General features: G+C 46.6%; 6 protein-coding genes across 6 annotated transcripts; 3 read left to right on the top strand and 3 right to left on the bottom strand.

Annotated features, from left to right (window-relative positions):
- Positions 1-525: 525 nt before the first annotated feature.
- TREMEDRAFT_20077 (uncharacterized protein) lies at positions 526-1,027 on the bottom strand (the record flags this gene model as incomplete). Its single annotated transcript, XM_007003749.1, has 2 exons — positions 526-717; positions 920-1,027. Coding segments are annotated over 2 exons (300 nt in total), but the record flags the coding sequence as incomplete, so codon positions are not given.
- A 1,225-nt stretch (positions 1,028-2,252) lies between these two features.
- On the bottom strand, positions 2,253-5,543 carry TREMEDRAFT_38591 (uncharacterized protein). Its single transcript, XM_007003871.1, has 11 exons — positions 5,395-5,543; positions 5,199-5,343; positions 5,086-5,159; positions 4,528-5,014; positions 4,329-4,473; positions 3,748-4,263; positions 3,525-3,667; positions 3,346-3,428; positions 2,980-3,204; positions 2,543-2,795; positions 2,253-2,499 (listed from the first exon to the last, which is right to left on the bottom strand). The coding sequence occupies exons 1-11, from the start codon at positions 5,479-5,481 to the stop codon at positions 2,330-2,332; spliced, it is 2,328 nt and encodes a 775-aa protein (XP_007003933.1). The 5' UTR covers positions 5,482-5,543; the 3' UTR covers positions 2,253-2,329.
- Positions 5,544-6,601: 1,058 nt separating this feature from the next.
- TREMEDRAFT_29866 (uncharacterized protein) lies at positions 6,602-9,456 on the top strand (the record flags this gene model as incomplete). The annotated part of the gene is made up of 4 exons (XM_007003803.1): positions 6,602-7,319; positions 7,365-7,411; positions 7,454-7,562; positions 7,607-9,456. 4 exons carry the CDS (start codon positions 6,602-6,604, stop codon positions 9,454-9,456), a joined length of 2,724 nt encoding a protein of 907 aa, XP_007003865.1.
- A 228-nt stretch (positions 9,457-9,684) lies between these two features.
- On the top strand, positions 9,685-12,198 carry TREMEDRAFT_38594 (uncharacterized protein). The gene is made up of 4 exons (XM_007003872.1): positions 9,685-10,187; positions 10,501-10,892; positions 11,103-11,409; positions 11,719-12,198. Exons 1-4 carry the CDS (start codon positions 9,864-9,866, stop codon positions 12,133-12,135), a joined length of 1,440 nt encoding a protein of 479 aa, XP_007003934.1. The 5' UTR covers positions 9,685-9,863; the 3' UTR covers positions 12,136-12,198.
- Positions 12,199-12,471: 273 nt separating this feature from the next.
- Positions 12,472-15,315, bottom strand: TREMEDRAFT_61695 (uncharacterized protein; the record flags this gene model as incomplete). Its single annotated transcript, XM_007004080.1, has 3 exons — positions 12,472-13,601; positions 13,652-15,077; positions 15,151-15,315. 3 exons carry the CDS (start codon positions 15,313-15,315, stop codon positions 12,472-12,474), a joined length of 2,721 nt encoding a protein of 906 aa, XP_007004142.1.
- A 3,810-nt stretch (positions 15,316-19,125) lies between these two features.
- Positions 19,126-20,379, top strand: TREMEDRAFT_61696 (uncharacterized protein; the record flags this gene model as incomplete). Its single annotated transcript, XM_007004081.1, has 4 exons — positions 19,126-19,227; positions 19,287-19,387; positions 19,598-19,934; positions 20,254-20,379. The coding sequence occupies 4 exons, from the start codon at positions 19,126-19,128 to the stop codon at positions 20,377-20,379; spliced, it is 666 nt and encodes a 221-aa protein (XP_007004143.1).
- Between the last annotated feature and the right edge of the window lie 180 nt (positions 20,380-20,559).

Consider the following 20,559-nt stretch of genomic DNA (forward strand, 5'->3'; position numbering starts at 1 on the left):
ACGACGACGAAGACACGCCCAAATGGCCCATAACAACACAAGCAGAATCAAAGCGGCTGCACCTGCGGAAATACCAGCTATAGCAGGGATGTCTAATCGATGATTGACTATAGCACCAGGAGTTGAGCTTGGTGTTGACACTGAGGTGGAGCTTGTGTTTGTATTGATGGTTGGAGCACTAAAGATCAGTCATCACTACTGTCGTCTGCCTCATCCTACCAAACAAGTCATCCGGATTTGACGATTGATCCTGTTGTGATCTCGCTTCCACCCAAGGACATGACTAATGACATATGAGGTAAAGTTGGAAGAAAGTGCTGGTAGAAGAAGAAATGGACACGGACAAGAGTGTAGGATGGATTGGAATGTATATATATTTTGAACTCACAATGTCAATCCAGACCAAATGACAGCTTTATCAAAACTCAACCGTCCATCTTTATTCTTCAAAACGACAGAATGGTTCCCCTCCTTGAGACCGGAAGTATGAAACAACACACTTGAGTAGACGCGTTGCGGTGTAGAAGCATTGAACACGCCTTGAGATTGTCCATCCAAATCTACTTCGTATGTACCTTCCTTAGGACCGGAAATACCATACGCCCAGAAAGTAGAACCGGAGAATAAGATGGTAGTGGCCGCATCTGGTTGGGATGTGAAGGAGATGGAAGAGTTATAATCGTTTGATAATGTTGGGAATTCGTTTTGTACGTCTGTCTATCAAGGTCAGTTAGTCATCTCTTCCTCATTTCCCAAAATGCCCAAATCTCAATCCAGAAGATCCGCAAGGAGCTTCGTTCCTCGATATTGAGGTATGACATACAAATCGATATCTCATAGATTGTAGAATGGGTCTGGGCGAAGTACACTTCGAAGAGAGCTAAAAGAGCCACGAATAGGCGGGGTTGAAATGACGAACATTATCAATCCAATTACTAGCCCCTGTCGGACCTTCAAGCATGTTCCACCCTGGGGTCAAAACCACCCTCCAATCCCTCCAAGCGGTGTCATCAATCGTTTCGTTCCTCGACCCTGAGGTTTGAGACGATCCCATCTGTCCCACTACCCCATTTAACTTAGCCCAACCTAGGTCGGTTTCCTGGAACGATCCTCCTATATCGAGAAAGTCGGATTCATCGTTGACCTGTTGTGCGCGATCAAAATTATGGATCCGACTTGTATCTTCGAGATGACTGTATGGTCGAGTTTTGGGAAGGGATGAAAACCTCGTATGATCGACATCTGACCGTTGTGTACGATCAGATTTCTTTGTAAGACTCTGAGAGGTATTCGAGGAAACTCGAGTGAGATTGAGACGAAACATATGTCGACCCCATGGTAAAGAAGAAACAGAGGTAGCATTCGAGATAGCTGATGCAGGTGGGACTGTAGAGTTGATCGTGATGATTGTCTCATATTTTGACGGATCAGAAAGTGTCAGGTTAAATGTCAAACCGGTCCCTTAGTCTCAGTATCAATACCTTCATGTTTTGATGATTCGTGTAGCAGGAAAAAGTATGTGAAATCCACTAGGAACGTACTCACCAGTGAAATTCATCTCCACACTTGCCTCCTGAGCCACAGTCCACCAGCCCGGATCACTCCCATTGACTTCCGTCCCATTCCACATTCCCCATCCTACAGCCGGATCACATTTGCATGGGGTATAAGTGACGAGTGGGGAACTGCGACGTTGTTAATTATGTCCCCCTCTCTTTATGCTTCTACTGGCCCGACACGAGACCAATCGCTCTCTTCTCTAGAGACAGTGATATAAGGAGGAGAAAAACAACTCACCTAGCTGATATAAACGTCTCCATATCTCCCCACCGTCCTCGTCTCCTGAATACCTCTGTACAAACACAGACCGATCAACGATCCCGACTGAGAAAAATCAAAGTTGAGAATGAGCGACTACGATACTTACTACAGTACTTGCACAAAAAGAACGACGATCAGTGGGTTCTTGTGATAATGTCAAAAGTTAAAAAGACATAACCTCCCTCATCCTCTGCGACCAAGTTGTTGACGTGCATACTCACAGATCCTCCCAACATCTCAAATCTAGATCTGAGCTTTGTCCTCTGTTGTCATGCACTCTACTCGGAGTCTTGCTCGTCGTCGCGTTACAAAGTCAGACGCGTGTGGAGTAGATTTTTGATGGAATATTGAATCTAATCTTTCGCGCGGACCACTCGTCCCTTGATGTCAGAGGTGAAACAAGATCACATCAGTTCCCTCTTCAGCTAGGCACGGATCGAATGCAAGATGAATAGATTTGTTTCTGAGATCACATTCCCCGTTTTCCCATACGAATCAAGAATCCAGCTCATGGTTCGTCTTTGGAAAGGACATATCCTTTATATTCTGAATCTACAGATCGACAATTGAGATGTTCCAAAAGATGAAGTATGAACTTGGCTTCGAAGGTGGCATTGGTGTAGACTGTCGTGAGATCGCTTGAGGTTGTACGTAGAATGTTAGGTGCGAGTACTCGAGCTTTGATTCAGCTTTCGTCTAACAAAAGTATGGTATTTCTCACCCAAGTTGCCAGCATTCATCTTAGTCCGTTCGACCACTTCGGGACGAAGAAAAACTTGGGCGAAGCTGATGACGAAGATTAAGACCCTTTTGTGATTCGTAGGTAAGGTCGAGACGAAAGCGATGGCCTGAGATGGCGTACGAGAGGAAGAGAGAGCGTCGTTGTACATGTTCGTAGGTACGACGGGTTCTTCTAGTTCCCGTAGCCACAGTTTGTACAGGGAGGCAGCGACGTGAGGATCGTCAATACCTTGCTGCATGGTGAGTACTATCCTTCGTTCTCCTTCTAACGCCATCAGATCGATGACAGCGAGGACACTGTCAAGAAGGCCCGGTCTGATGCGACACCAAACAGGATCCGAAGATGATCTTGACGAAAGTAAAGACATGTCTTGGAGGGATCGAGGTGTGAAGTGAGACAATGACGGCGCAACCCACCAACTGATAATGCCCCCTGTCCATCCGACTTCTCAGCTCCGAAACCGAATCCCCATCTCCAGGAATCCGAAATATACCTTCACATTCCATTCCTCCCAGCGAAACGATCCTCTCAGCGAGGAAAGGTAAAATGACCGGAACCATAGCATCTGGATATGACCGTTCCTGCAGATCCATGATCCTGTCCAAGGATTCCCCATAGACAGAAGGATAAAATGCCCCATCCTGTGTCAATGAGCGTTTATCCTGACACTCCAAAGCACGTTCTCATCTTCACTCAACATAGGTATGCGTGAGAGAATTTTTGTATCAACGACATTGAGATATGAGATATAGGAGACCAAGGAAGGACATAAGACAACGCACAGAAGCATGTTCAATCTCGCCGACTGTCAGAACTCTCCCTCTACCTCCTTGAGTGGCCATGACTTGTAGTTTACTCAAACAGTCTATGAAATCAGCCATGACCCTAAGTCAACACAATCTCCCGCTCCAGATCGCAAGAGGGTCGGGTGCACATGGGACTAAGATTGATCATGACTCACAATCTGCCATGACCCCAACGCCATTCTCTTCTTGACCGACATGGGACTTGAGAAAGTTTTGAACAAAAGATTCGAAGTTCTGACTTGGTCCGAAGGCATTGACCAGAACGCAAAACAGCTGAAATCCTAACACGACCGAATCACTGAGAATCAACACCAATGACTCATATGATAAAAAACAGATGAAATCATCAGAAGAAAAGGTCAAATATGAAACACTCACCGATCAGGATTCTTTGTCAATTGCTTGACCAACTGACAATACACTTCGTCCCTCATTTCCCCATTACTCACTGCCAGCTGAATCAACCATCTGATTTCTTGCAGGACCACCATTTTCTCATTCATATCTTCATTCCCGCTCTCCGCTCCTTTGCCTCGCCCAGCACCTCCATCGATCCCTCCAGGTACGTTCTTATTTCGGCCTAAAGCGATTTGAGCAAGATTTCTGGAGCTAGAACTAGCATGTACGACCTTGGCACCTTCGACATGTCGGTCTCGTTCTCCCATGACATGTTGGATGACTTTGAAGGTGTTCAAGGCGTCTTTGTGCCTTGCACGGGAAAGCACCAGAAGAGGGGAGGAAATTGGAGATTTTTGCCATTCCATAATACGTTCCAATGGAACTTTCTGTCTCAACACACCAGAACGCTGGGTAGCAAAGTATTTGTGAGCGGAGTTGGTTCCTTGGAAACTTTGAATGGCCTTGGATATATCTGCAGGGAGGAGGGGGTGCCATCTGAGAATCAGCTATCTTTTTTCTGGATGGTGAAAGTTGTCGATGACACGAGCGATCTGACTCACCCCGTAGAAAGACGTTTTGTTCTGACTCGGGATTCTACGAAGATTGGCTCGGCGGCTCCGATGTTGGGTAGACTTTTCGACTGACTGTCTTTGATCGGGATGGGTGGAGAGACTTCAGGTGGAGGTGATCGACCCTGACTTGCGTCTTCCTCTGTCAGTCATATATCCTGATGGCTGAGTGTGAAGACGGAAGGCCCACCTTCGGAATCAGACAATGGTATTATGGCCAAATCCTTCTTCGTCCTCCCTTTCAATGGACTGCCCAAGATGCCCGTCAAAGCATTCGACTTCCTCCTTCCCCACCATCCACTACCGTCACTCCTGTCCGTCTCGGTCCCCGATCCTTCATCGACGGTGACCAGCGGTGAACGTGGCGGAAAGCCGTTCTGAGGCGGGGATAAGGCTCCAGTGCTACTCGCAACTTTCGCCCGTGGCCCGCGAGCTGGCGAGGAGTAGGGTTGAGGTTCAGGGAAATGTGTAGCGCTGGGCATATCGCCCAGAGCGCTCTGAATGGTATCCTGAGAGTGGATAGAGGCTGAAGCTGATAGTTGAGATATTACATGGGTCGATGGCATTCGGAGAGGTGACACAACCGATGCTCGATCTTTCCGAGGTGTAAGGCGAGATTGTCTTTTGCTGGGTGTGATCACGTCCGAACCATCTGGTCGAGGTGGAAGAGCGTTTTTCTTTACGTCAGTCAAGAGTCGTGCTTTCTATATCGCGGTCTGGTTGACTTTACGAAGGCGCGATCACTTACTTGAATGAGGCCGAGGGGAATCACAAATGCGTCACCGCCCGGTCTGGTCCACTGGGTTTTACTCGTCAAAGTGTCTGTAGTCAGCAATGATAGAGAATTACCTCCAATCTTACTGTAGTAATAACTTCTGTTCTTCCTAGTGGTGTCTGCCAACTCCCACCATTCTCCATCCGGGGAACGAGGTACGACAAACGCTCCGACTGGAGGGTCCCAACTGCATTGTCCAGAAGCGGGACAGGCGAAGAAGACGTGATGTGTCTGTCTGTAAGCTGTATGCTATCGTCAGATAAAACAGCTAGTCGAACTGACTAATGGATCTGCGATGGTGACCCAAAATTGCAAACTCCATCCTAATGTCGGATCCTCGCATCTTGACAAAGCATCCCTCACGTCCATTCCAGGCGGAAGGAAACCCCGATGTCCTATCGCCTGTTTCTGATCTTGTGCACCGTTCTTCGCAGGTGTAATCGGGGTCGGCGGAGAGCGACTACTCAGCCGTGCAGTTTGCTTGGGACGAACGGTGTGAGAATCAAAGTCGGATCCAGAGAGATTGTCAGCTTGGAGGGAGTTTGATTTTGGGTCAAGTGTGGGGTTTCCCAGACGTCGAGCAAGGAGCTGTTCTTCTTCTTCTCGATGACGATCCCGGATAGCCTGCTTCTCCCTGTTCTTTGTGGACTGCCCTGCGGGGGCGGGGGAGGAATCGATGGAGGAATAGTCGGGAGGGGTAAGGGTGGAAGGGCCAGAAGAGGGGAAGGCTGGCGTAGAAGTGGGTGAGAGTGATAGGGGTTGAGGAGGTGAAGAATTGGGAGTGTGATAGGAAGGTGTACGAGGTGGAGTGGTTATGGTGGACATTATGGGGGAGAAGAAGAAGAAAAAGTTGTGAGTGGGTCTGAGCGAGGAAAAGTGCAAGCGGGGGCGTTTGAACGATCCGAGCGCGAAAAGATGTCTGTCACCTATGCGACGCGAAAAACTTGTACGAGTGGTGTTGGCAGTGCTTGAAGCGGCTTGGTGAGAGGCAAAAACATAGAATCCAGTAGTAGCAAGCAACAAGAGTGAGGATGACTAGTTGAGTGACAAGACGAAAGGGATGCCTAGAGGTCCTTATCGAGAGACAAGGGGCGTTAATAGATCAATGGATCAATGGACGATAAACCATGTGCCTGAGTCGGCTGGCTGGCTGGCATGGCTGGGTTGGTTCATGGCCACATGTGTAGAGTAGTGGTCGCTGCAACGAATGCAGTGGCAAGCTCGTGCATATGCAGCATACACCATCTACTCGATACTTGCCCCTGCACTTCCATCTCACTAAGTACTACAATACTATTACCCCCATGCCTCTCATAGCGATTGCCGCATGCCGCATGTCGCTTGGTGCTGTGTTGCTTGCCTTGTTGCCGCCTGCCGCAAGGGTGGGTCGACACGGAGTTTGAATTATCTCCGGCGTCCGTTTTCCCCTCGAAAGATTTCTTGGTCCATACTACTTGTACTTTGCTCTCCATTGCCTTCAGTCACCACCATGCTACGGACCACCCTAACTCATACAATCATCCCTTCAACCCCATCTCGTCTACTCATACGTTATGTACATGCTCAACTTGCACAAACTGAAGCACCTCTCGAGCCTCACTCCATTCCTTCCGTCGACCCCTCTCGCTTCCCCCTCTATCGACCGGATCCTCATTCACCGTCTCTCGACCATGTCCCGCCCCGCCCATCACGATCACCCAGACATGTCGAGCAGAGTGTTATTTCACAATCTAAACCTTCCGACATCCGCTCACAGAGAAAGATCAAAGCTCGGCTGTCTGCCCAATTGACGGCGGATCTACCGGAACTCGATGAACAGGCACTTCGGTCATTCTACGCTGCTCTGGTCCTTACCGGATCAGAGGAGGACGGCTCTTCAGTGCCTAGAATAATGGCTCCGGAACTAAAAAGACAGAAGCGGTCAACCGATGTATTGACAACGGTCGAACAACGATTACTGGAGATGGCAATTGGACAGCAAGGTGATACGAGCCTGGACAATATGTCGGAAAGTAGAACGCAGATGGGGTTGGCGCAGAGAATGGAGACTGGGGAGATGATATCTGCTGGCTCTAGTGAGGTCCACCAAAGAGTAACACAACTGCTGGGGACATTATCCGTCGATGCTGATCCCAAAACTCCGACTAGCGTGCCCCTCGGAATATTGAGCAGAGGAGAATGGGAGGTGTTGTTACAGGAATATGTGAGTGTCAATTATATAGTGGCATGCGGAGACTGACAGGTGTAGGTAGACCGACATGACCCCTCGGGAGCAGAGAGAGTCCTTCAGCTTGTAGAGGTAAGTGCTGATGACAAATATTGCGATGTCACTAACGGTCAGTCACACGGTATGAGTCTCAAGGAAGGATACATCCTTGATATCATGAACATCTATGCCAAGTTCGGTCGACCACATGAGATTATGAGACTTCAAGAAATTTATGTACCCCGTATGTCCTTCTGACATGATTATGTTTCTCCGCTGATGTATCAGAAGATCTCATTGTTCCCCCCATTTCCGACGTACTCATCAGAGCACACCTACAAACCACTCCACCCGATTATCAAGCTGCTATAAGTATCTTGAAGCAACACGAAACTTTCGGTTCACCCTTATCTCAAACATCATACAATTTTATCCTTCATCACTTGACCTCCTCTTCTCCTCATCATCAACCCACCTCTCATACCCGTGCCTTGGCTTGGGATCTCTTCACACACATGCGTCTTACTGCACATCCCATTCCCACAACGAAAATCTATAACACAATGATATTGGCATGCTCCGTATCGTCGGATCCTCAACCGGAACGAGCTAGAGATTTATGGATCGAGATGACCGAAGGGGGTATTATACCTCAACGTGAAGAATACGATGCTATCATCCGCGCGTTATGTTCGACAAGGAAGGATTATCTGGAGGGTTTTGATCTTCTGCGTCAGATGCTGGCGAAACATACAGACGCGACATTCCGGCCGTTCGAAGATGACGGGGAATTGAGTGGTAGATGGTCGAACTATGTGCCCACTGTTAACACATTCACGGCTCTGTTAGAAGGAACAAAACGTGCTGGAGATTTGATGAGAGCCCGATGGGCATTGACGGAGGTTGTAAAACTTATGAGAAGTGTGGAAGAGCTAGGACATGGAGAGAGGGAATGGTTGGGATGGGTCAACGATGAGCTGTTGAGTGGGGTGTTCATGACTTATGCCGCTTGGAAGCCACCAGTGTCTAGGAAGATGCTGAAGGAAGTCGCTCAGACTTCTGAGAATATTGGACCCAAACACGACAATTCGAAAGAGATCAGGGCGGACCGTGGGGTTCCGCAAGACGACTTGTTCGAAGTCGATATGATGGGTGAGCTGTACGACATATCGTCTTCGTCAGAAGCCATCGCCTCTGTGTCAACAACAGACGACCAAGACAATAACCACATGCCGATGACAAGCTCCGACGCTCTTCGTGAAGCCGAAGCTCTATTCGTCAGATTGGTTCAAGATATCTCCTCATCTAATCACGATGGTGTATTCTCTCACGTTCAACTCGGTCCCAAACTCGTAAATTCGTATCTCTCTGTTCATCTCGCTCATTCTTCCTCCCTAGAGCTAGCTAGGAATACATGGGAAGCGACCTGGTCGCAAGTGTCTACAAGACCTAATGGCTGGTCATACCTTCAAGCACTAGAACGGTGTTCTCGCGGTCGTATGTCTTCAGAGGATCGTGATACCGCTCTTTCTTGGGGCGAGGAATTGTGGAAAGAGTACATTTTCTTCGCCAACCATTGGGATCACCAAGCTCAACAGCAAACATTGCACTCTCAATATCTCTCTCATTCCTTCTCACTCGGACCAATCCATGATTCTTCAACGTCACAGTCTTCATCAGATACAACACAAGTTCGACGTCTCTTCCTAGCTGGACTAGGTCCTAGACAAGTGGAGAAAACCTGGCGAGCACGTATCCGACTTCTGACCCTATCCGAGCACCTCGACCAAGCCTTAGATAATCTCAAAGACTTTTATACTCTTTACCCGCCGGAGAAGATCACAATGGGATATACCCCGGTTCAAGACATGGGTTTAGCGGTGAGAGCGACAGATAGGACTATCGTGGCTGAACCGGATATCCCGCCTCATATGCTGTTCGAAGATGTCGACGTGTTGCATCAACGTTTGGTCAGGGATGAGAGGTGGGAAGAGGTGGCGTGGTTGAAGTGGGTATTGAAAGGTTGGGAAGAGGCGTTGAAAAGGAGGAGAAAATGGAGGATGAGAGGTGTGGGAGAGGGTAGGAAGGGGTTGGTACGACTCGAAGAGGAAGTGGTTGGAAATGGATTGAGTGGATGATTTGGGGTTGTAAGGTTGTGTATGTTGTTTCATCTGACTGACATGTAGCATATGTAATTGTCTATATCATATGCACATCAACAGCTGCCAGTTATCGTAGTCCTACTAGTCTACTACTTACTCACCACTAAGTAACGTCAATTTGGACAGGTGTTTTCTACCACGTGGGATTGCAGTTTTCCGCAGTTGCAGTTGCAGTTGCACATTCCACATCTAACTCTTGTTCCCACTTCTTCATCTCTCTCCTCCATTTCACACATCTCACTCGCAACCGTAAATACTTACTACGAGAATAGAATCATAGATTCCTAGACGACTAGAGAGATAAACCCTTACCGCTCCCTCAAGATTCTCCAAAATCCCACCACTTGCCATTATTTAGACACAACACAACAATCACCAACAGAATGTCTTATTCTCGTTATTTGACTCATCTCATCCGTCGACCCATACCTAAACCTTCCATTCTATCGAATACCCTCATAAACCAAGTAGACGATCAGACGGATTTTTCAAAACGACTCAATGTTCCTTCTTCCGAAGAAGTTCATCGAACAGAGATCGAATCAGATTCGACCATAGAGGATGTTTCCAGTGCTTATTCTCCTTCTGAATTAACTATATTGGAAGAAGAGAAAGACTTCATCGATCCTTTACCTGATTTTCTTTGGATGACGACTGAAGAACCTCATAGAAGTAGGAGGATGGCTATTTTGAAGGTACATCCTGAGGTGAGTCAGTTAACGTTTTATTACTGCAAGTCATTCTATATATTTTTCCATCCTTGACTTTTCTTTGACTTTCATTATCTTGATCTTCTCCGAGCTTCATTGTCACACAATTGCGATTAAAAGTCGTTGTCTTTATCGATATACGCCCGATTTCTAGGAAGAGATCTTCTTCAACAATTCGTCCCACTCTTATCTTCACACCGACATTCCGAAATCCACTATAAAATCACTTAGATCGGCCCCCTTCTGTCCTGTGAAACTCACAAGACACAAGATACAAGACACAAACACACTTGACTTATGCTGATATCAGATCCGTAAACTCATGGGGCCGACCTCTCTAACATTCCCCCTAGTCATTCTAGTCCTTATATCCCAAATCACCCTCTCTGTAATCTTACGAAATTCACACCCTTTCTCTATCAAGTTCATACTCACCGCTTATATCCTAGGAGGGACGTTCAACCAAAATACTTTTTTGGCGATACATGAAATCACCCACAATTTAGCATTTCGTTCTCTTCGAGCGAATAAGATATTGGCAATAATTGCAAATTTCGCTATTGGAGTACCATACGCCATGGCATTTAAAGGATATCATATTGAACATCATAAATTTTTAGGAGAAGATGGTATCGATACGGATTTACCTAGTAGGTTAGAAGCTGTTTTGTTGAATAATGTTGCTGGGAAAACTTTCTTTGCGTATGTTTGCTTCCTACTTCCACATCTGGTCACTTTTCCACATCTATCCTTAATTTCTACGTGTCCGATGACGATTTTTTCGCATCTAATCGCAATCTTTACATATCTCTATCACCATGGTCACCTAATGGAAGTAGACTGGTTTCAACGGTCATAAGTGTGATTCTCTCATGATCATAAGTTGCAAGATGTACAAAAGTTGACGTATAGAACATTCCAACTCCTCTTCTACGCCCTGAGACCAGGATTCATCAGATCTCAAACTTTCACTCGTTGGCATCTTTTAAATCTCATTTCAGTTCTTACATTCGACATTTTACTCGTTTCTGTAGCAGGATGGAATTCACTCATCTATCTAATCATGAGTTCTTTCTTCGCGGGAAGTTTACATCCTTGTGCTGCTCATTTCATCGCGGAACATTATCTTATGCAACCTGCTCCGGAAGTGGGGAGTGTACAGGATTTAGCACAAGAGACTACTAGTTATTATGGTTGGTTGAATGTTTTGTGTTATAACGTGAGTTGTCGCTTTGGTTCTAATCCACAATATTGCTATCTCCTGAGGGATATTGAGAAATTCTTGTCGAAACACACAATGTACCCTCCCCCCCTCCCCTTCCTCTCTTTTTCTCTATTTTTTCAATCCTCCCGCCTGTCAAGTGGATCCTGCTACGTGATAAATAAATTCAACCTCGTGTCGAAGTATGTTCCATACTTCATGATGCATCATCAAACACTCGTATCAGACTATAACACCTGCACTTGCCCTACGCTATGCCACATGAACTCGTACCAATGTCACGATTGGAAACAATCTTACTTGCAGGTCGGATATCATAACGAACACCACGACTTTCCTTCCGTCCCATGGACTCGTTTACCTAAACTTCGTGAAATAGCACATGAATTCTACGATCCTTTACCTTCTCATTCATCTTGGCCATATGTGACTTGGAAATTCATAACTGATTCAAATGTCGGAATGTGGAGTCGGGCTAAACGGACTGGAAGGGGAGAGAGGATATCGGAACATGTTTGGACACCGAAGGAAGGTAGCAATCTTGATCGTATGGGAGGTTCTGAATACGTTCATATTGGAGGGAGAGGGGATGAGATGAAGGTGGAAGGGAATGGTGGTGTGGAAGTAAGAATGGAGGTTGAATTATGTGAAGAGATTAAGAAAGGTATGAAAGAAGCTACTGAAAGAGGATATGGTAGTGATCCGGAAGAATGCGAAGAATGAGACTTTTGTGTGATAGATTTTAAACACGATGATATCATGGGACAATGCAACGTTTTACCTTTCATTCAGACTCGTCGCCTGTACTGTATCGTTTGAGTACTCATCTCATAAGGTATTCAGTGAAGTGTAGAACAGAGTGAAAAGTGTAGAACAGAGTGTGAAAGAGTAGAATAGAATGCAAAGTGTAGAACAGAGTGTAAGGTATAGAATAGAGTGTAAGAGAGTAGAACAGAGTTAAAAGGTTTGAACAAGACGACAAGAAAATTCATTCAATTCCAATATGATTATGCTTTAAAATTCTAAAATCTACTTTTTATTTTTTCTTACAGTCTACCATCAAATAACAATCACTCTATTTAATTCTACTCCTAATCCATCTTCCCATTCTGGCATACCTATCCCTCTCACATGTCCCATATCTCCATCCTCATTTCGACTGGACGAACGAAGCAAAGCTGCAATATTATGATTAGAAGAATGTAATTCTGACCATTTCTCAAAAGAGAATCCTTCTTCGTCCGAACTTATCTCATCTTCCAGTACCTCTGGTTCCCCCCAAACGTCTGGATCTAGACTTGTCGGTTGAGGTAAAACCGTCTGTGTTGGTCCGTTATTGACATTTATACTTGCACTAGGACTGATTCCAGAGAACACACTGGATGATGTGGTAGGTAAGTTTTTGATTGAGGAATGTGAACGAGGGGGAGAATTAGAATGATTTCCTAGTTTCGCCAATAGACCATCGTAGAATCCCTGAGCTTGAGATTGAGCGATTCCAAATGGTGATTCGGTACCTGGTGAAGGAGGTGCAGAACCACCCCAATTGAAATTACCAGGTTTTTTCAAAGTGAGAATAGGACGTAAGTTCGTTATTGATGTAGTTGGTGTCATCAATTCCGAAGAGACTGATGAGATGGCAGTGTTGGATGATGCTTGAGAGAGGTGTGATAATCGGGAAGTATAAGAACTACTAGACATTCCTGAATCTTGGGATGATCTACTGAACCTGGATTCAACCGCTTTTGAAAGATCAGAGTGAATGTCTGATGTCTGCGTTGTTGAGGTGCGGAGAGAATATAACGATGGAGAAGTTGATAAATGTGTCGAATGAGAATAAGACGTTGAGAGGTAGGATTGAGAATGAGAATCGGATAAACGAGTTGAAGAAGAAGAGAATTGGAGTGAATGTGGCGAAGGAGAGGAAGAAAGAGTCGGAATAGGAGTATTAGGAGTTTTGCGAATAGACGGAGTTGAAAGTTTTCGTAATGTTATCACTCTGACTGCTTGAGCCCATTCCTCTTCTTCTGAATCAGACCCGCTCCATCCAACACGATCAGAACCGCTGGCTTTACGTTGTAAACTCGGTCTGAGGTCGTACGAAGGTCTAGAATGTCGTTTGAGAAGACGTGAATGTGGTGAGACTATTCTATTCTTCACAGCTGCTTGGGCGAGAGGCACGTTAATTTCTGTTCCTTATCAGCACGATTTTCTAAATGTGTAAGTGAAAACGACTCACCAAGCTCCGATTCATCAGATTCTGGTTCGACGGCAGAAAGTCTTCGAAGGCGCTTAGCATCCGATGTTCTTCGTCGAAGTTCTTTCACATCTGGACTGGTTGAGCGTACGATTGCAGCTGATGTCACGGTTACGATTGGAGATGTGACAGTGGATGAGGAAAGAGATGGAGTGTATTTTGAAACACCAAGATCGACTGATAAGCCACCCGGTCGACAGGGAGTAGTAGGACTTTCCACAGTGACTTGTAAATCTTGTTGTCGATCGGGAGGAAGAGGAAATGTCATTATTCCTGATAGACTCAACGCAGAGTCTGTCTTGCGATGTTTCTTGACTTTCACTTTTATTTTTTCCACCTTTCCCACCTGTTCGACCTTTCCCACTCGTTCCATTCCATCGACCACCTTGTCGTTGACATCATCGGTTTGCTCAACCGGAATGCAATGATTCACTTGTGACACCACCTCGGCTGAAGGTACGGCAGGAGTCGATTCCATTCGCTCGTTCTGCTCCAAAACGGGCGTAGGCGTACGTGGTGACAGACCCAAATCTCCTCGGAAATGACTTCGATTCAATCTCGGTACCGACAATTTCGAAACAACTCCGGTCGGTCTGACCTCCCCATTCGATCTAGTATCCTCGGTTCCTAGGGAGGTAGCTCGTAGAAAACTTGGTCGTATGGGTGTCGTCATATCACTAGACGAAGCAGTAGCTGATAATGTCCGTCTAAGATCCGCAGAAGCAGGAATGGATGGTTTCCGGGTCAACGTTGCAGTTGTCGTTATCGATCGTGACGCCCTGGTCGGTTCCGAACCGTTATCTGAGACAGACGATTCCGTGGATACACTATAACGCGAGAGCGCCTTGGGAACCTTTGGATATGGTAATGCTTGTGGTGCAAATCCATCCCATTCTTGCGACTCCCCACTGAGAGAGCATGAAGACATGCTCGACTCGGTTGCAAACGGGTCTGAAGAGAAGGAAGAGAAGGAAGCGAACGAATGGTTGGATTGAACAGAGGCGATACTGGTTCGACGAGCATTACGGGCTGACCTAAATTCGGCTACGCTAGCGCGGGCCCTTGGGCTGCCGACGAGCGCCTTGGGCGGATGAGACGAAGGGTCCGAGCGTAGTCCGTCTTCAGATGCCAGACGACGAAGGGCTGAAGGGACGGATGAGGCAGAGGGAAGGTCATAGTCTGAGAAACGGACTCTCGAGGAGCGTCGACGGACTGCAGTGGATGATTCCGCTGGAGAAAAGTCGGAGTGAGAAGGAGGGGCCGGAGGAGCTGAGAGAGGTGCGTCGGAGTGGGTGTCGTAGTGAAACGAAGAGGGTGGTGCGCGACGCAAGATGGAAGGTGGGAGTGGTTTGTTACGTGAGGAGGGAGAGGGAGTAGGTGCTGAAATGGGTTGAGCAGTGTTTGTCATCTAATCATTAGCGTTCGTTGGCTTTTAACGAAGCGTGAGGAGAGTCAAATAGTGGAAGTAAGTGAGAACTCACAGTTACACGCTGATTTCCGACTGGAACAACACGAGCCTTACGTCTTTCTCTACGTATACAAGCTTCCATAGATTGATCGTGTACGTGTGATTGCTTGACCATGCGCATAACATCCGGTGTGGGAGTAATAAGGGCGTCGAACTGAAATGTAGAAGTTGAAGTCATGGTTGTAAGAATTCTGTCTACTTGCCCTAGATGGAACAAAGTACACCTAGCAGGCCTAGGAGGTCACGGACCCAGGTGAAGGGGGACGAGCGTCTAGCTAGCTCAACCGATCAGCGGTGACCAATGGGCGAGCAAGGGTGGGAGGGTGAACTTGTTGTAAGTGTTTTGCAAGCTGATGAGATGGAAGGCGAAAGACTAAAGGTGGTCCTGTGAGGGCGTCACCCACCGGGGGCGAAGAAGGTATTGGGACGGGCGAATGTTGTGTTGCTTGGCGATTTGAGGAGACGAGTTTGCAATTTGTATATTTGGAGAGGTCCGTGTAGCCCAAGAGCCGTAAGAATTGGTGTTTAGTCCACACTTTCAGGAACGACCCGGAAGTGCAAGATCGGTTGATGGTGATGGTGATGGATGATAGATGACGGGTGGCGGCAAAGGGGGGATCAAGATGATCTTATACCACTCGTCGACCTTGTTTCTCTATGCCCCGTGACAGTTTATTTGTCTGCCCGAATAGGAAGTAGCCTCCGAATGTACCCGAGCTGTCGACTTGTGGAAATATACAAAGGATTTTGGAAATTCGATTGCTGTTCGACTTGAAGATGGAGGAAGAAGCGAGAGGGAGAGAATGACCCGGGGCCCGTGCAGTGACGTGACAGGTCAATGCGGGGAATCAAGAGGTCTGTGTACGTCTCAGGCTGAGGCGTTATTGAGGTCGTCGGAAAAGAAAGACCTTGTTTCAAATCAAAGACTTCCTGATGTCAGCTTCGATTGTCTTAGAATTGTATTCCATGATCTGTCCCTATGTTTGGCAAATCCGCGAATCCGGTCGGATATGAGTCAGGAATTGTTTGAGCGGTGGCGATCGTATGATACTCATGGTGAGACTGTCATTTGTAATGGAAGCATATTGTAGACGAACGAGAAAGATGCAGGCAGGGGGATTAGGTATGGGAAAGAATTGAAGTGGAACGTGTGACTCACTATGTCGAATTGAGAGATGAATCCTGTTTAACAGTGTCCAAGAAGTGTTCCAAGCCGTCAAGGCCGTCGATGTTGATATTCTCCAATCGAAAGACAATCGAGATCGAATGACTAAGGGGATAGAATCAAAACAGTGAAAGAGACAATATTGAAATGAAAAGACGAAAGCTACAATATTCGAAAAATCATGTAAAAGACGCTAACGATAACCACTCTCAGTGATGTTTCTGATCAAGGTACGAGGGTCCTCTCATTATCAAAATCAGTCAAAGATCGACTGTTGTGTACAAGCGCAACACTACGGTCAAAATAAGGCATTGTTTCATCCGTTCTAACCTTGCTTGAACCTCGTTCCTCTGTGCACCTGACATGCCAAAGGCCAACAACCGACGCCGAAGTCGGATGGTGAAGATCCAGGCACGCGGTCCGAAACAGCCACACAGTACGGATTTCGAGTCTTCCGGCGGTATAGTATCCCCCAAGACGCACTAGGGGCCAGGTGTGGGAAACGTATTTGGAAGGATGAAAGAAGCAAGGTTGTTCTTCTGTCCGGATTTGGTAGTTTTGAAATTGCGAAAAGCTAAAAAATCAGGCGCGGTGGATGAGGGGCGGCAGCGCGGCAGCGGAGGTGGAATAAGGTTAGACGCACATTCAGTTCCGAGAAAGAAAAAAAGAACTCTCCGATCTTGAGAGATCGAACAGAAGACAGTGAGGAACATTCCACCTTTTCCTCATAGGGTCGGTGGCCAGGTGGACCTTCACTTGGCCATTTGGCATTCACTCAATTGAGGTGGTATGAATGGATTCGAGGGCCACGTAATCAAAAGTAGTCGGAGTCTTGGAGAGGCTGTCTATCGATTGATATGACGTGTCATTACTCTACTGCACCCCTTCGACTTTCGGGACCGACATCTATCGGGACCTTTGTCTGTTGGTCTAGATCTTTTTGGTTAGTGAGGGACGGGATCTAGTTCTAGTGTCAACGACGCACAGACCAATCGATTAGGTCGTAGTAACCTCCACCTTATCATGTCGTCTTGGAAGTGAGTCGCCGAACATGACCAATTGTTGTTCCCCCTTCCATTTTTCGTAAGTCCTAAGCAGGTAAATGAACGTCACAAATATTATCTTCGTCAGCTATACGAGATATGAAACGTATCAAACTCCCAATGGTGGACTGAATCTCCTTGTTGACACTATGCTTAGTTGAGAACCCTCATTTTAAAACCCGCATCGTCGTAAGATCTGCCCCCGAATGTAAAAGTAGGGTCGGATCCGATGGTCCGTTGTTCCATTTTTACTCCCGTGTTAAGCTGTGTCGTTGGCCGTTGGTGGACGGGATTTGCTTTGGTATCCAACGGCAGTGTAAATGTCAGGAGAAAGTTTCATAGCATCATAGCAAACACCGAAGATCATTGTGGCGTTGTAGATGACTTTAGTTGGAATGTTAGACGGTGACTTATGATAGGTTCAAGCGGTGAGAAACGATGGATGGTCAAGCGAAATGAGGTCACTGTGACGGAGGTACCACGAGGACACAAAGTAGGTACGTAGTAAGTAGAGCCATTAGTTGTTATGCTACTAGCTACTAGGCCAGGAGGGATCCTTTTGATTCGATCGAGATGATCAACGTCTTGTCCGCGGTCCCCGGTTCCGAGATCCGAGGCCGAAATCGAATGAACATGACTTGTAAAAAGCTTTAGACGGCTCCTTCAACGATCCGTCTAGAAAAGCATAGCTATCAACTTACAACGCATGACACCCCCTGACAATCGACTCCATTCGGTCTTTCATCCAAGTCTCAACAATCCTGTGCGAGAATCATACAGATTCATCGCCAATTTCCTCCCTTCCACTCAGCGCCTAACTTATAGGCAGTGCAAGAAGATTCCAATATCCGGTGTCATCGCATGGGTTTGAGGGACTTTGTACGTGGGTGGGTGTCACCCTTCCTTCCTTCCTTTCTTGACCTAGTGATATTCTTATATAGTCAAAAACTACCATGAGAGGTAATGCTGACTCATAGCTAACATTACATATCATACTCCACCCATCGCTTTCTACCTTGTTCGGGAAAAGTCAACATTTCGATTACTCCAATCGCCCGCTAATCGGACTAAAGCTTATGAAACGAGAACCATTTCGAGGGATATAAAAAAAAACGAAAGCAACACGAGGACAAAGAAGATCAAAGCGACGGGAACGGGACGACGGTATCTAATATTTCCGAGATACACAAGCGACGATCTTTTCTGACAGAGACTCCTTTCGCATTTATTGGTCAGCCATTAGACATCTTAACCAAGTATCGGTCATTTTGGTTTATTCACCAAGAGCTCATGCGATCAGAGTTGATTTTCAAATCAGTCAGCATCGTACAAACCCCATTTCACATAGCAACGATTTCGTCCCCTCTTATGCAAAAGCGTTCAGCTATAAAGTGTTATAATAATCTCATAGGGTGACAGTTGGAATCACTTCGGACAAAATTCTTTGGATCACCGAGCACCGAGTACGAATTACCACTCTAGTAGCGTCGTGGTGTGTGTGATCTCTCCTTCAGCCTTTCCGACTCCGACGCCGAGCTTACAACCGAGTGGGTCAAAATCCGAACACTGCTTTCTTCTTTCTAGCGATAGACGTCATCGGCGTTTGACAGAAGAGAGTTTCTTTACAAAGCCGAACTTGCGCACCGCGTGATAAGATACTTAGATAATCAATCCTGTTCCCTCGACTATAACTTATCCTTCTCATCCTTCCGTATATCCCGGATACCCCACAGAATTCTAAAAACAACTTTCATTTACCATTCAACATATTCTAAACAAGATGCAACCTCCGCCTCCGCCTCAAGGTGGTCAGTCCGCCCCCCTCCAAGCCATTTTTGACGAATTTGAGGCTTATCCATTTTCCGATGACCCGGATTTTAAGGTGAGTCCCTCTTCTACGACTAAGCGGTGGCGATGTGTTTCATTCGCTAATGTGGACAGGCAGGATTACCAACTGTTGTCGCTGCTATACGGGCGAAAGAAAGAACAGCCGCTCAAATTGACGAAATGATCGGTAGAGCTCAATGGTTCTACTTTACTCGGTAAGTTCAATCGTCCTGTTCAGGCTCCACCCATATCTTCCCGCCCTTCAACTCAATCCATGTTCGATCCGGATGGGTTGTTTGCCGATCGGCGCTCCACCTTCACATACATACCTTCTACCTGACTGCAAAAACGCATTAGATTCTGACGTCGGCGGCCGCGGAGAGATATATAGAAGTACGTTCACTAAGAGATCCGCTGACGAAGAGGATCAAAAACCTTCAAATACCCTGGGAAGCTTACGCCCAATATTCTCAATCTCAAATCCGAACTTACCCAACTGCCAACCAATCAGGGACCATCTCTCTATCTTCCCCACCAGGTCAAAGACCAGGAGCCACTTCCACAGCGCGCCCGTCTGATCCGCTGGCGCAATTGAACAATCTGGCGGAAGCGAGAAGGATGATGTCATCTTTTCCCGGTCGAGAGGGAGGGGAAGAAGGAATGAGTTTCGCGATGTTGTGTAGGTTGATCAGTGAAGGTAGAGCGGGTGAAGTGGCTCAGGCTCAGAGGGAAGGTGAAGGGATGGTGGTGGATGCTATCAATGTGAGTTTGGCTTTTGCTCCTCTTTCCGATCTTCAATACAACCTCTCTTTATCTTACCCGCTGTTTGGCTACTCATGTACCTGTTTCTCTCCAACATTACCCTCAAACCTCCCTTTCTTTCGCCGCTTTGTGCTCCGACTTCAACCCTCGTTATCATAGGTCAGAGTCTCATTCTCCGATCCCCATTCGAGTATGCGCTTCTCTAGGAGGGTAAAGATCACAGAGGAGAATCCTTTCGGAGATGATCATCCGTGTCAACGTCAAACGTACCCTTCACCCTTCACGTTGTCAGCTAGAGAGAGACAGACGAATCGAACAGTCCAGTCTACAACAAGACAAGATCATTGAGATGACATTACAGACCGAGAACATGGGCTCACGCACTAGACAGCCTCACCATCAATCTCAACACTCTCGACACGTCCAAAACCCTGGCAGACGATGAATTCTCTGACAGAAAAACAAATAGGAGGTCCGAATGACAGTTTCATTCCTGAACAAAAATTCACATCTAAAGGATCGCCATACGATTTCCGTTTACCTGAATTAACGAATTCTTCCAATCGATCATCTTCTCTTTCTCTTTCTCGTTCTCCACATATGCCACACGAATCGCGATCTTCTC

This window comes from Tremella mesenterica (assembly GCF_000271645.1).
Source record: "Tremella mesenterica DSM 1558 unplaced genomic scaffold TREMEscaffold_4, whole genome shotgun sequence".
Lineage (NCBI taxonomy): Eukaryota > Fungi > Basidiomycota > Tremellomycetes > Tremellales > Tremellaceae > Tremella > Tremella mesenterica.